Source organism: Papio anubis, chromosome 5 (assembly GCF_008728515.1).
Source record: "Papio anubis isolate 15944 chromosome 5, Panubis1.0, whole genome shotgun sequence".
NCBI classification, from domain to species: domain Eukaryota; kingdom Metazoa; phylum Chordata; class Mammalia; order Primates; family Cercopithecidae; genus Papio; species Papio anubis.
In genome coordinates this window covers 119,683,145-119,698,024 of record NC_044980.1, presented here as the reverse complement: position 1 = coordinate 119,698,024, position 14,880 = coordinate 119,683,145, and the positions used below count along the sequence as shown (strand labels likewise).

The following is a 14,880-nucleotide window of genomic DNA, read 5'->3' as shown; positions in this document are numbered from 1 at the left end:
TCTGTGGGAGCAGAAAACCATCTAGCCATTCTCAGTTGTGCGGTGTCGGTCCCCAAACTTAGGGCTTCGGGTGGTTTCCCCTGAATGAGCAAGGACACGATTGTGGAAAAGTGCTAGGTCCTCATGGCTCTGCCACCCCAGTGAAGGTCTGGGGAATTCTCCAGACTATTTGGTGGCCTCCACATTTCCCTGGGAAATGTAAAGTAGGACTTGAGAAGGCTGGACCCTGCACCACCAGAAACTTCCTAGGAATACCTAATAAGTTCTCAAAAAAAAAAATAGTGAATGGATGGAAGGAAGAATAAATGAATTTGCTCCTTTGATTTGCTTTGTCAGCCAACTCTGGTTGTAGAGGTAACACAGGATCCTTCCAGGACATATTGAGACCTGAGGAGCCTACCTCTTCTTCTTTTCAAAAGTTGTATTTTATTGCAGTAAGAACACTTAACATGAGATGTACCCTCTTAACAAAGTTTTAAGTGTCCAATATGTTATTTCTGACTACAGGTATAGCAGATCTCTAGAGATTATTCATCTTGCTGGACTGAAACTTTATTCCTGTTACTAAATTCATTACTTTTGGGGATCATTTCTATAATATGTTATTACTTCTTGAAATCTCTGGAATTGGGTATGAAGGTTGAATGTGGAGGTCCGGACTTGCTCCAGACTGCCTCCAAGTTAGGGCCTGCTTAGACCACTGTCCAGGCAGCTCACATGACCACGTCAGTGCCAGCCAGCACTCACATTCTCCTGCCCTCATTTTCGCCTTTAAACCTTTTGAGTCATTTTCCTACCTAAACAGAGGTGCCAATATAACAGATTTCTCTCACTTCTTGACCTCCATCTAAGAGACTAATGTTGACTTGGCACTGAAAATGTAGTTCTGATACAAGTAGGCCTGAAAAGGGCCTTGGAATTGGCCTGTGTTTTATTTTCTAGTGTATTTATCACATGCTAGATTAGTTAAGGTTAAGATAATGGTAGCTGCTCTAACAAATAGACCCACGTATCTCCAACATCATAGCAGGTTTTCCTCATATATCTTTGTTTTTCTTTTTTCAACTTTTATTTTAAGTTCGGGGGTACATGTGTGGGATGTGCATGTTTATTACATAGGTAAATGTGTGCCATGGTGGTTTGCTGTACAGATCATCCCATCACCTGTCATATGTCTTTGTTAAGCATTTTCACAGAAGAATGAAACCTGTCTTCCAGATCTGAAGGCGATAGGGCCAGCGAAAATAAGAAGTGGGCATGCAAGGATGAGGCTCCCTCTGTTCTCCCTAGCCAAGAGAGATGGCATGGTCAATGTCAGAGTTCAAGTGTGATGCAAAAGATAAATCAGAGGTTGACCAGACATAAGGAAAGACAGTTTTAAAAGACAGAAATGAGATGTATCCCAGGCTAGAAAAAGAGCAGAAATGAAGGTTAACATAATAATAAAGTTCAAACTTCTCTGTACATGGCATGTTCCTACTTACAAAGTGAATTCATATGTATTATCCTGTTTTAGACCTCACAAACAACCAGATGAGGTGGCTCAGGATATATTAGTACCCTAATTTCAAATATTCAGGAAATCTCAGGAAAAGTCTGAGAGGCTGAGTGATTTACTTTGGTGAGTAGAAAGCCAGAGTGTAGGCTTTGATGTTGTGCCTCCAACAACAGAGCTTTTTCCCTAACTCATGATTCTCCTGGAGGTTTGGGGCTGCTGAGGCAGAGGGGCTGTAGAGGTGAGCAGAACCTGCTTTCCTTCCTTTCCCCCACGACCTGTGGCTGCATCCTCATGATGCCAGCCAAGTTCCCATGGAAATCACTTACCAGTGGCAACCTATTCAGAAATGCAGCAATGAATCACTGACACCTGGTTAGGTCTCCTGCTTTTGTGAAACCTGTATCCTGTCCTTTTCAGGGGTCACAGTTTAACAGACGAGACATTTTATTTTAACAATTCCCTAATCAGACTTTCATTTATTTGCCCACCCGCTCTGTTTTCACTGTCTCCCTCTCATCCACCTACTCCTGCTCGTCCCACTGTGTGCAGCTGAGTTTGGCCAGTGCCAAATCATGTTTTATTCTCAGCCTGAGAAAGAAATTATGCAAGGTGTCAAGCCTGGCCAGCAAATGACCCATCCCACCAGTGCCATTTGATGTTTTAAGTTTACACGTACACCACTCCCTCCCAGAGAGAATTCTTGGATAGACTGGGAAGTACTTTACCACAGGAGCAGGGCACTGGCATTGATAAGAAAGCAGATAGTGCTTGAAATTTTGCAGAAAGCTCAGTAGAAGACCAGTGCTCGACTGCAAACCAACAGCTCAGCTCTTTCTAGCATCCTCGGCAACAGCCTGCTGTTTTCCCAGGTGGCTCTGAACTAGACAGGAAAATGCAGTGGGCCATTTGTCACTGCCCCAGGTGCAACATATGCATGCCAATTGGTGCTTGCAGCTTGTGAGGCCCGCTCCTGCCTGCCTCATGCTGCATCTAGGCCTCTGGGCTTCCCTTTCACTGAGATCAGGGCAGAGTGTGCTTCCTTTCTTCCTCTTCCTTCTGAGTAGGTGATTAGATCCACTCTTCTGAGATTAGAACCAACTCAGCCATCCCCACCATGATCAAGAGTGCTAATGCTCTGTGTAATCCCTCTTACCCCATTTTTAATTCAAGTCCACGGTCTTTCAGGGCTGATGGGACTCATTGCTGGCATGCCAGTCTTAGAATCTTAAGGTTATTCTGATGTGTGGTATACATAAGACATGCTGGTATATTTTTCAGGGAATGCTGAACTGCACTATCATTTTAGTTAGGTCCTAAATTGAACTAGGGCTTAGAGGATCTTGAATGCAGGGTTCTGCAGATATGGCACAAGAGAAAGAGCCAGGGCTTGCTTGTAGAAGAAGGCAAGGTGAGGTTCCTTTTGTTCTTTTATGCTAAACTCAGTGCCCAGCACCCACTATGAATGGAATAAACTGATCAGGTGGTAGATAATATCCCTTTTACCTGTGAAAGAAGAAATGAAATCATCCAGAAGTGAAATTACATATATAAAATGAATTTAAGGGAAGCTCTGCTTCTAGAATATGTTTAAGGGCATTTTATTGTGGATTTAGGTCACACATTTAGAACTATTTCCTTTGACGAGGACTTAATCTAGGTTACAAGTGTGTGAACTTGGGGCTATTATGTGCCTGGGTGACAGGCAATTCACTGAGGGTAGCTTAACTACTGGCAGCCCTGGGTCCCATTATTTACTCTGTGCACCCCCTGCTTACCATCCTCCAGTTCCATCAAGTATAGGGAGGGAGTATTTGGCCCTCTGAGCTGGAGTTATGCAAAACCCGAGAATAGACACTCAGAGTTCTTCTAGACATAATGATTCCATGCGGCAAGAAGGTCACTGTGTCTGCTTTTCCTGCCAACACACCCCTGGCTCTTAATCTATGGCTGCCTTGTGAAGCAAGAGAGTTGTGCCAGAAAGTTACACTTTGTGACTGTGAAGCATTATGAGAATTTAAAATTATGTCAATGGAGTTTTGTAAGGGCAGGCCAGAGGAGAGGAGTTAGGCACAGTTTTAGAAGAGGACGGTCTTTTAACATCTCTTTGTTTTTCGATCTGAAAGCTACCATATCTCAGTTTTTAAAAACAAAACAAAACAACTGTCTGGCCCCAGTCACAAATCAACTCCACCCTGCCAACCCTTTCAAAAATATAAAAAGATATCTACCCAAAAACTTCACTGGGTTTATCCGAATGGTGGGATTATGAGTGACTTTTACTGTCTTCTTTGTGTTCTTCCATAGTTTTTATAACATACTGTATACTAATTGCACTGTGATTTTTTTTTAAAAAGCAAAAAATCCTATTTAAGAAGCAAAACTATACCCTATACCAACTAACTGACTGTGCTGAATGTTCAGTATTGCTGCTCATGAAAATGGCATGAGTGGGGCAGCCCCTGCCTGTGCCCCCACATCAGGTCTCAGACAAGGACTGGAGTCCACAGCCATCTCCCCACTGTGGGTTCAGAAGGGCTGCTGGGCAAGGGCAGACACAGACCATGAGAGGACTCCAGGCAGCCAGTGAGGGTGGGAAAGGGAGGCTGCTGGTACAAGGTCAGCCAGACACCTCGGCAGCAAGGAAGGGATGACGGTCACGTCCGATTGTTTTGGACAGTCGAGCCTGCTTGACATGTGCTTGTCGGGAGGGAAACTGTCAGTTTCATCAGGAAACACTGCATTCTTGCCCTGAGAACATACAGTTGATGCACATTGTTCTGAAGTTGGGAAGATCCTGTTTTCCAGAACCACAGGGATCACGGAAAATGTAAGAAGTAGAGACAAATATCTGGGAGAAAACAACCCCTTGCGGAATTACAGGAATGCTCTTGGGGTTTGGGGTTGTGCAAATGACAAGATATTTCATTTATTTAAGTATGAGCCTTGACCACCTAAATGGGTTATTGATGTGAGCTCAGTCCATCAACTAATCCTGCTGCTGTCTACTGAGCCCAGGCCATGTCGAGCCCAGGAGCTTGAGGTGAGCAGGCTAGCACTCCTAGCCATGAAACTGTGTCATCTCACCTTTGGACAGAATTCTTCCTTCAAGTTTCTGTAAAAACCTGTATTTCTTTTTTTTTTTTTTTTTTTTTTTTTTTTTTTTTTTTGAGACGGAGTCTCACTTTGTCGCCCAGGCTGGAGTGCAGTGGCACCATCTCGGCTCACTGCAAGCTCCGCCTCCTGGGTTCACGCCATTCTCCTGCCTCAGCCTCCGAGTAGCTGGGACTACAGGCATGCACCACCACGCCCGGCTAATTTTTTGTATTTTTAGTAGAGACGGGGTTTCACCGTGTTAGCCAGGATGGTCTCGATCTCCTGACCTCGTGATCTGCCCGCCTCGGCCTCCCAAAGTGCTGGGATTACAGGCGTGAGCCACCGCGCCAGGCAAAAACCTGTATTTCTTATGTGTCACTTGCGAACCTATTATTGAATCCAGTGGGGTTCCTCACTCAAGTGAGTCTAACTGCTTTGAACTTGAGGTCATGACCCAAGCCTGCACCACACAGATGGGGAGCAGAATTCCTTGCAGTTTATATGATAAACCATGTGCCTAGGAGGTAAGACCCTTATTAGTAATGGATTATGTTTAATTGGTGATGGAGATCTCATTCATTACATTCTACATTCTCCTATGTGTTTCTCTATAATGATGCATGTACGTCTGCATTTTAGGTAGTACACAAACAAGACATCGTGCTAATGTATTTATTGTCACGTTCATTAGAAATAAAAGCTCATTAAACTCATTTCATGAATAACTGGAAGACAAAGCTAAAATAGGTTCCATTTTTAAAGGAAGTTAATTTCAAGATGTATTGAGTAGAAAATTTTATTATGCAACAGATATGACAAAAGTCGAAAGGTGGTACAGTCATTGCGTGATTCATGTTTGGCAAATATTGTCCTAGAACATGCTATTAATACTTGGCCAAATTCATTTTTATTTTTCTTCCTTCTTTCTCTCTCTTTTTAATCTTAGTATCTCAGAATGAAACTGCATGGAGAATAAATTGCTTACCAGAAAAAATAGTTGTGAATGTTTTTAGTAATGATTTTAGTAACTTTTGGAGAGTGTCAACAAAGACTTATTGCTTCTCTGGCACACAGCAGGGAACTGCTTATCTTCTCTTCAGATCTGGGCCTCAGAATCATCATTCTGTCCCCTCATGGAAAGCAGGGCTCCTAAATGTTTATATACACCAACATGCTTGCTGTCTTGTTCATACCATATCCGCTGTTTCTTGTGGGCTCTGTGTGTGTGTGTATGTGTGTGCACACTTGTATTAAATGGTAACAAGATAATGTGCCACATCTAGGCTACCCCTGTTATTTATATTAAATAATGACATGATGATGATGTTGGTGGCCCATAATTCTCCATTTTCTATTAACCACCCTGCCCAAGTAAACTGTTTTCTGATCTCTCTTAGATGGAAATCCTGTATGAATGTGGAAGCCATTAGCAGAGTAATTGCTGTCTGTTACCATGACAACCAGCCGCTGCAGTCACCTGCCCGAAGTCCTGCCAGACTGCACCAGCTCAGCTGCGCCCGTGGTGAAGACGGTGGAGGATTGTGGCAGCCTAGTGAATGGGCAGCCGCAGTATGTCATGCAAGTTTCAGCCAAGGACGGGCAGCTGCTGTCAACAGTAGTGCGGACTCTTGCCACCCAGAGGTAGTACCACAATTAAAATAAATGAATCTGTAATTGATCCAGAGAACTCTTTGTCAGATGGAAAATGCTAACGGGAATGTAATTAGTGCTCAGGTCTTTGTGTCAGGTGAGAGGAGGTGCTGGGAAAAAAAAAAGACTACACGAGTTCTGTCATTGCTGTTTCTATAGCAATAGAATATAAAGCTAAAATTCACCTTATCGAGATTTCCCCTTAAAGTCATACTTACAAAGAGCCAGGAGGGGAAGGAGCCCACAAGATATGGGGTTGTTATTTTGACATTGTTATGTAATTGCTCTCTTGTTGTCTCCAGTAGGTAACAAAGGTAGTCCTATTGGAACAGGATTAAGAAGGTATTTGATTTCAGGCAACTGAGTCAAAGTGATTGGATTTGTGGGCAAAACTTTTGAAGTGACATTCTTGGTGTGCATGTGGACTGGCATTGCCTGATGGAAGCACTGTCCAGGGCTACTTCCTGGGCATGTATCTTCTCATCACTTGGAGGTCTCTTCTGCTGTCCCCTCCTTCAGCCTCAATGGTCCCCCATCCCTGACCCTTCACACACACTCTGCCCTATGAAGTGCTATTGTGAAAACCTCCTGAGCCTTCCCAAGTGATGAACTAAAGCCAGAGAGCAGGCTCTGAGCAGCTTGGAGACCACTTATCCTGACCAGCACTTTGTCTCCTCTTGTGCTCTTGTTGGATAGGGAGCTATGGGCTTCCAGGCTAATAGGAACTCCTTGGCTTCTCCAGCTTTTTCTCAGAATGGGTAAGTGGGCTTCTAACCTGTGCACTTAGAAGGTGGGTCAACATTGAACTTGCCCCCTAGTGTCAGTGCTGACACTTCTGACCTCTAACATAGGACCAGTCATTCACACCTTATTCTCTTACCTCTGTCTGAGTGATCAGTCAACCCCTCTGGTGTAGACACAGGCCCACAGATCCATGTGCCCACAGCAGGACTACCAGTGGCATCCCACCCTGGGCATGGTGGCCCCCAGACATGGAATCACACTCTGATGCATGTTGTGAACATTGCTCATATGCCCTCCATTTAAAATCTGTGCTGCTAGTGCAAAGGAAAAAATAGAAAAACATTTAATATGTAGTTTTCTGACTCTTGGAGAACTTTTAACAATTGGTTAGGACTCAGGATGAGGCAGTGACTATCTTTGGTCCTCTGTGAACTGAGACTGTGTGACTGATGTGCCCCACTCACCCTTGCAGGCATCAAACAGCTCACTTGATCAGGAAGAGCAGGCTATGGTTGACGTGGCTGAGACCTGTGAGCCTCCGCTTGTGTGTGTGTGTGTGTGTCTGTCTGTCTGTCTGTCAGGTATTTTTACCTGCTCTCCCACCATGCAGTACTGTAAACCAGGTTTCAGAGTTTTATAGGCTCAATGTAAATGAAGGAAGCCCAGAATCATGAGTTTAAAAAAACCTGTCAACTTTCTTTTCCCACTCCTGGGCACAAGTAGGCCTTTCAGGCTAGTGGGAGGAAGATCCTTTCCTTTTTCAATCCCCTTTTGGCCTTCACTCATTCCCAGGATCATTCTCGGAAAGGCCTTTGGGAAATAGCAGTTCTTCCGTGGCTGTTTCCATTTGGACCAAAGATAGTGTTCAGGAGGATGAAGGGGCATGTGCCTGGGTCACTGTCATCTTTAGGGGGCATACAGAGAGGTAAGGGAGGGCAGGTAAAGAGGCTGGTCCTAGGATTGTCACATATCATGAGGATACATTTTAAAATCTATTGCCCAATGAAGAACAGCAGAAGCAACATAAGACATTCATCAGAGAGGCATGGTCCTCTCCCAGGGCAGGGTACCTCCCAAGAAGTGAGGCCATCTTAGTGTGATCTTTCCATTGGCCACTGACTTACATGATAAGGGCCAAGTTATTTGATTTTCTCTGGCCCGAGATTTTCCTTGAGAGACAGTAGCTAGCATTAACTAAGCATTTGCTGTGTGCTGGTCCCTATTCTAAGTTTCCAGTCTGGGCTATCTTTTCACATGCTCACTGTCACCATATGAGGAAGGCACCATTTTTGTTTCTGTTTTAGAGATAAGGAGACTAAAATACGGGGAGGTGAAGTTACTTGCCCAAAGTTATCCAGGTGATAGACAGCAGAGTTAAGGTTTGAACCCAGCCACCCAGCCCTGCACCATGAATCGCTAACTACACTAAGCTGCCTTCATGAAATGTGTAGGAGTGGTTTTTCCAAATTAAAGGCAGAACTCTAGACTGAGGCTATCTCAGTAGGACATACTCATTACTAGCTTTCAGTTTGGTGTCTTTGGCATCCCATAGAGCATTCTGTGAAAGCTCAAAGGACAATCCACCACTCAGCTTTGTGCTGTGGCTCAGACTGCAGTTCTGTGTAGTGGCTGCAGGGTTGGTTGCTGGCTAACTTCCCTCCTCTCATTTTCCCACCCTATTGAAAAGAGAAATGAAAAGAACCTCAGGGTATACAAACGTGTCCTGGTTTGGTCCAAAAGATTCCATTTGTCATTTCAAACAATTTCTCTTCTTAATGATGAAGGATGGTTCTGATTTTTGGATTAGTAGTTGACCTGAACTACATCTATATTCAAGGCAAAAATATCCATTGCTTGTTTTCACTCACTTTTGATCCTGGGCCACACCCAGCTACTTTGATATTGACAATCCCCTATTTCTTTGTGTTGTCACAAGTAGATGACCCAAGTGCTCTAGAGTACCCAGAACCATTTGCCCCACTGCCAAGGTCAAGTGTAGATCTAAGAGGTCCTAAAACAGCTGCCTCTGCAGAGGGCCCAAAGGACAAGAGCTAGAGGGCCATCCACTTGGTGGAGGTTTCCAGCCCTGTGACCAGCAGGTGCCCCTCCTTCTCTTGCAGCCCCTTCAATGACCGGCCGATGTGCAGGATCTGCCATGAGGGCAGCAGCCAAGAGGACTTGCTCTCTCCATGTGAATGTACAGGGACCTTGGGGACAATTCATCGGAGCTGCCTGGAGCACTGGCTGTCATCCTCAAACACCAGCTACTGTGAACTCTGCCACTTCAGGTTTGCAGTCGAGCGCAAACCCAGGCCGTTAGTGGAGGTCAGTAAGTGGGGCACGTCCTGAAAACTTAGCTCTAATGAGCAAATGATGTCTGTTTTTATGCCTGGATCACAAGCCCTGTACAGCTTTACAGCTTTACTGAAGCACGGTAATAGCTATGTGAGTGTGTGCGTGTGTGTGTGTGTGTGTGTGTGTGTGTGTGTCTGAGAAAGAGAGATGTAAGCAGACACGGAGAAGGGAGAGCTTGCTAGCTCACTTGGGATCCATCAGTAGAAGGAAAGTAGAAGAAATCAGTATAAGGAGAAACAGCCAGTTTAGAGACTTGATCTCCATTTTTCAATCCCTGTGAAATGGAACAAACAGATCAAACATCTTTCTGTTTGCACACCATCTGCCCAACTTGAAGCAGCAGATAAATGGGCATTTGGGTTGCATATCCTGAGAAGTCTTCATGAAAAAGTATAGCTCTGTAGTTTAATGGATATAGACCTAGACATCCTGGGTTCTGTGATCTCGGGTTTGTTACTTTACCTCTTGGAATTACTATAAGGATTAAAGGAATTAATTATAAAACACTTAAAAGAATACAGGGCACATATGCAAGTGTTTCAATAAAAATATCTCACTTGGGAAATTACACACAAATTTCCTTCAGCCAATAACCTAATATTATTGAACTCTTGGCCAGGTGTGGTGGCTCACGCCTGTAATTCCACCACTTTGGGAGGCTGAGGCAGGCGTATCATGAGGTCAGGAGATCAAGACCATCCTGGCTAACATGGTGAAACTCTGTCTCTACTAAAAATACAAAAAACTTAGCCTGGCGTGGTGGTGGGTGCCTGTAGTCCCAGCTACTCAGGAGGCTGAGGCAGGAGAATGACATGGACCCAGGTGGTGGGGCTTGCAGTGAGCCCAGATCACGCCACTGCACTCCAGCCTGGGCGACAGAGCAATACTCCACCTCAAAAAAAAAAAAAAAAGTTGGATGTTGGCAACAGTAAATATTTTAATATATTATGAGCCAGAGATAGCTAAAGGGAGCCAAGACATTATCTCTATGATTCAGACCTGCTCCTAACCTCCTTGCTTCAACAGCTAACTCAGTGAAGCCCTGGAATGAAAACTAGTGCTGGAAATCAAGAAGTGCTTCTTGTGGACTATTTAATAAGTGTATTAGTGCCCAGGCTTAAGATGCTAGAGAGCTCTGTAGCTCTGTATATACATTCTCTTGGGTTTGACCTTGAAAATTAAATCAAGACCTATAACCGGGGCCTGTTTTAGCTATTATGACTTACTTGGCAAATGGCACAAAACTTACTTGACTTTCCCCAGTACACTCCATGCTTTGCTTAAGAGTCGGGATCTAGTGACCTCTTAATTTAGCCATCTTGCCACTTGACATCCACTTTCAGAAATTCATATTCAGAAAGGGCCTGTGGGGAATTTGGCCTTGTGCCAGATTCGTTGGGATTTAACATTTTAGAACTTATCTGCAGAGGGGGAAATATAATTAAATAATAAACAAAGGAGTTGAAGATTTCTCAAGCCTAATGGCAAAAGTAAAAAGAAGCTTATTTCTCCTTTCCAGAAACTTTGTGGAACCTCCCCAGTTTGATATTGCAGGGAAGCTGGTTTCCCAGAGTGAGAAAGCCCTGCTTTGAAATAGACTCCATCCAGCAATCTTTTTAACTAGCACTTCCCCGGTAAAAATCCCAGTGTATATGCACGTAATATATAACAAAGTAGGGTGTGTGTGTATTTGTGTGTGCACACATGCATGTACATACCCTAATTTTTCTCAGATGAAATCCATGTGGCAAATCACCCAGTGATCTCTCTCAGTCTCAGAGAGGGTAACATGTACCCACACACAGGGGTCTTCAGAGTTGCTGATGTCAGGTCACAGACTCATTCCTGGATCTTAGGCAACTGTCATTAAACAAGGAAACAAGGCAAATGACCTTGAGAATGTGTGAGGTGCTCTACAAGATTTAGGGCCTCGCCTACAAAAACTTCACCCAAACGGTCACCAGTGATGAAATTTTCATTGCACAAATGGAATGTGACAATTTTCAGAGTTAATGATGATTGAACAAGTTGAAAGTGAAAGGCAAACCTTCCCAAGCTGGGGGAGGCTGGCCGTTTGATCATCCCATGGCGAAATGAACTTGCTGTTTGACCACAAGCAATAAAAAGAAGTTGTCTTTGGTTTCTCAGCTGGGGGACAAATGAGAACCAGGTGCAGGCAGGGTTTTAAACAAATGACATTACTAATTGACTTTTCCCCTCTTATCAGAGGACAGTTTATTCCTAGTGAGCATCTCTCCTCAATACTTTCACCTCAAGATAAACATGCATCTTTTTTTTTAAGCGAATCAGCAAAACCTGCCTATTTGGGTTAAGGATTAGGAGTAGTGTTACTTTATTTCTCAGTTTTACTGTTTTAATTGCTTAATCATTACTTTGTTTACCAGTTGGATCTGCCTTCTCATTAAAGCAAGGAAATTCCATAACATTTAATTTCAAAATCGATGTGACAATAACAGCTCTTGTTGCTCGAGGAGGCAGTTTAAAAAGTCATTTATAAATTTTATTTGTCAGCATCTAAACGCTAACGTTGGTTGGAATTACTTTTAACACCTCAGACTTCCAGTTGTCAATAAACCCTCTCAGTCCTTCGTTCTGCATAACTGTTCATCCCCCTTCATGCCACCATTCCTAAGACATTTCTTCACTTCCTTTTCTTATCTCTGCAGCCCACAGTTGGATGTTCATTTTTAACTGGGCAGGAGCCCAGGGCTGTTGTATATACACTGGCTGCTATGTGAAGTCTTTTTTTCTGCCCGTAAGGGTGAGTTTCTACTCATGATGGCAAATCAATGGGCTGATTTTCATTGGAACCTCCAAACTGGGCATGCCCTCCTCACTTAGCCACTGGCCATCTGTGTGGGTTGGTTCAACTTCTCTGAGCTTCCCTGTGAAAGAGGGTGAGCAAAGAGCTCTCCATGACATCTTTTGGTCTCTATTTAAGACTAAAAGTTATTGTTCAAAAAATGTGTATTCTACACTTGAAATGGATATATTGTATGACGTATAATTAGACCTCAGTGAGTTGACTGTGTGTGTCTACTTACCTCTCTACCTACTTTACCTACCTTACCTACCTACCTACATGGCCAGTCTAAATCTTTTAGTCTCTTTTACCCTAAATATTGGTGAATCCTTTCATGGTTAGTAGATATCTATTTACTACATTCTACTGGATCATTATTCATATTTTCATGGTGCAAGGTAAGCCAGTATAACAAGACCTAGTTTCAACCCAAGAGCACTACATTGCAATCATCTGTATTAGTCAGATGTGGATGAATTTCTGATAAAGTCCAACTAATGCAAATCACACAAAGCTTGAAAGAAAAGCATTCAAAATGTAGCTAGCAAAAGGATAGCAAAAAGGAAGAGCAAATGTAACACACATAAACATACCATGACTTGTTCCCCTGAAATATGTGCTTTGACTCCAGCCTCTTGCCATTAATGCATTTCTGATTGACCAGTTTGCCAAGGAAGCCCATCTTACGACGAGCAAATAGCATGCTTATAACGTCAGTTTCTAGTGATGGAATATTTGTCACTAGGCTTTCCTAAAACATGTATTCATAACATCCACCCTTGCCTGGAAAACTCATGAAGTTATAGATCAGCTCAACAATGTTGTGATTTAAATGAAACAGCCAGGAAATAGTGGGAATCTGGAGGAAAGGCCTTCTAGGATCTGATTTTCCTCTGATCAGGGAGACACAGTGATTTTTCACAGTGGAAGTGATTAAGTTTCCGTATTCCTATTTCCTTTACACACAACCAGTTGATTGTTAAGAATTGTATGAACAATTTAAAAGCTGTTCCCTGTGAGTCAGAGGTTTAGCTAAATTGAAACTGAGCATGTTTTCACACATAGCAGTTACCCAGAATAATGAGATATAAAGCTAGGGAGATGAGGATTAAGGATTTTTTTTTCAAACTTATTTATTTATTAATCTTTTTTATGAAGTCACTGGAGGACAATGGTTTTAAAGTGTGCCCAGGATTCAGCGTAATCTCCAGGTATACCATGGGGAGCAGAGTTGAAGAGATATGAAGAAACTACTTTGTACCTTGGCACTTGCTATTTAATAGATTCAAGAATTCACTTAGCTCCTAATATATACAGATAGATTATATAGAGATTATATATATATACACATGCACATATATGTACACACATGAGACTTAGGTGGGGACATTGCTGGACTCTTATTATAGTTAGTTTGGTCTGGTTTTGATTTTTAATATTCATTGAAGTAAAAATACGAGTTTTGGTTTCAGAGTATTCACTTTCATCAGCAAACACTTGTGGCATTGGGGTAATTAGGCAATTATGTCATAAGGGATATAAAGTGCTTCAAGAAGATTTATAGGCATGAGGACCCCACTCCATTCTTTACATGAAGGCAGACGAGCCCCTTTGTTCATTCTAACCCATTAACGCAGCCTAGTGAGTAAGTTAGTTGGACCAGTATCATAGCATGTCATAAGTGCATTGTATTGGATCAGTACTTTTATTGAGGAATTTGAATGCCTTTGGGTTGGACATGCTCTCTCCAGTTCCCCAGGCCTTGCCTTTTGCTTGCACACACCCAGCCCTCCACCATCTTGCATTCCTTCCTGCATTTACAGTTGAGATTCCAGGACTGGGTGACTTCTCTCACCTTTAAAAGAGTTCTCTAATACCCTGTGCATTTCTTTCTACCAACACCTCATCTTCCTTTCAGGGTATTATAGACCAAACCTAATGATCTCCTTCCCATTGTGCCCACATTATAAGTGAGCTGAAATGATTGTTTCAAAATCACAAGGGAAATGAACCTCTAAGAGACGGTGTACCAGCATGTACGGTGGTGAGAGTACAATTATAACATCTTGCACCTGAGTATGCTTTAGTGTCAGCTAAGCACTTTCTTGACCTCTGACAAGGTCGCTGAGCAGGCCATCCCTCGGGCCACCTGCCTCTACGTGTACTCGTGGAACCATACGTTGTGCCAGCAGTGGAGATGACATGTCTGATGACCACTCCCCAGCAATCCTTGACCCTGCAGTCGTCCAGTCTCGAATTTGTTTCTTGTTTTGGTGGCTAATTTGGCAGTTGCTTTGTTACTTAAAGCTTAGATACAAAGAAGCTGTTTGAAGGTATCCATTAAATTCACAGCTTGCTTCATTAAAAATCACTTCATTAAAAAAGCAAGCCAACCGAAGTGTTCACATGGCCGTGCCAGATGGAAGTGAGCTAACTGTTCAGTGTCTGTGTTTTCAGCCCATCCACTGCTGGTAAAGGATTAATTTGGAGGGACAATCCAGTTCTGTGTATAAAAAGAATTACATGGCCAGATTCTATTATTTTCAATGATTCTGATCCTTGCCGTGAACTTGGGTTGGATACAAATGAGAACCCACATTCTCAAGAGGACCTCTGTCCACCTTGATAGCAGCCCTCTTCGTCTTTGCGAGGACTTCTATGAGCAGAGACACAAAGATGCAAAACACCAAGAATTGCTTCATATAACATGTTCATT

The 14,880-nt window shown here is 43.1% G+C and overlaps 1 protein-coding gene across 1 annotated transcript in view; it reads left to right on the top strand.

Moving 5' to 3' along the window:
• The window catches only part of MARCHF3 (membrane associated ring-CH-type finger 3), a 148,785-nt gene that overhangs the window by 105,443 nt on the left and 28,462 nt on the right, over nucleotides 1-14,880 (top strand). Inside the window, exons 2-3 of the mRNA XM_003900053.5 lie at nucleotides 5,989-6,232; nucleotides 9,106-9,310. Of these exons, the coding sequence (XP_003900102.1) occupies nucleotides 6,045-6,232; nucleotides 9,106-9,310 (393 nt within the window). The 5' untranslated portion in view covers nucleotides 5,989-6,044. The remainder of the gene's footprint in view (nucleotides 1-5,988; nucleotides 6,233-9,105; nucleotides 9,311-14,880) is intronic.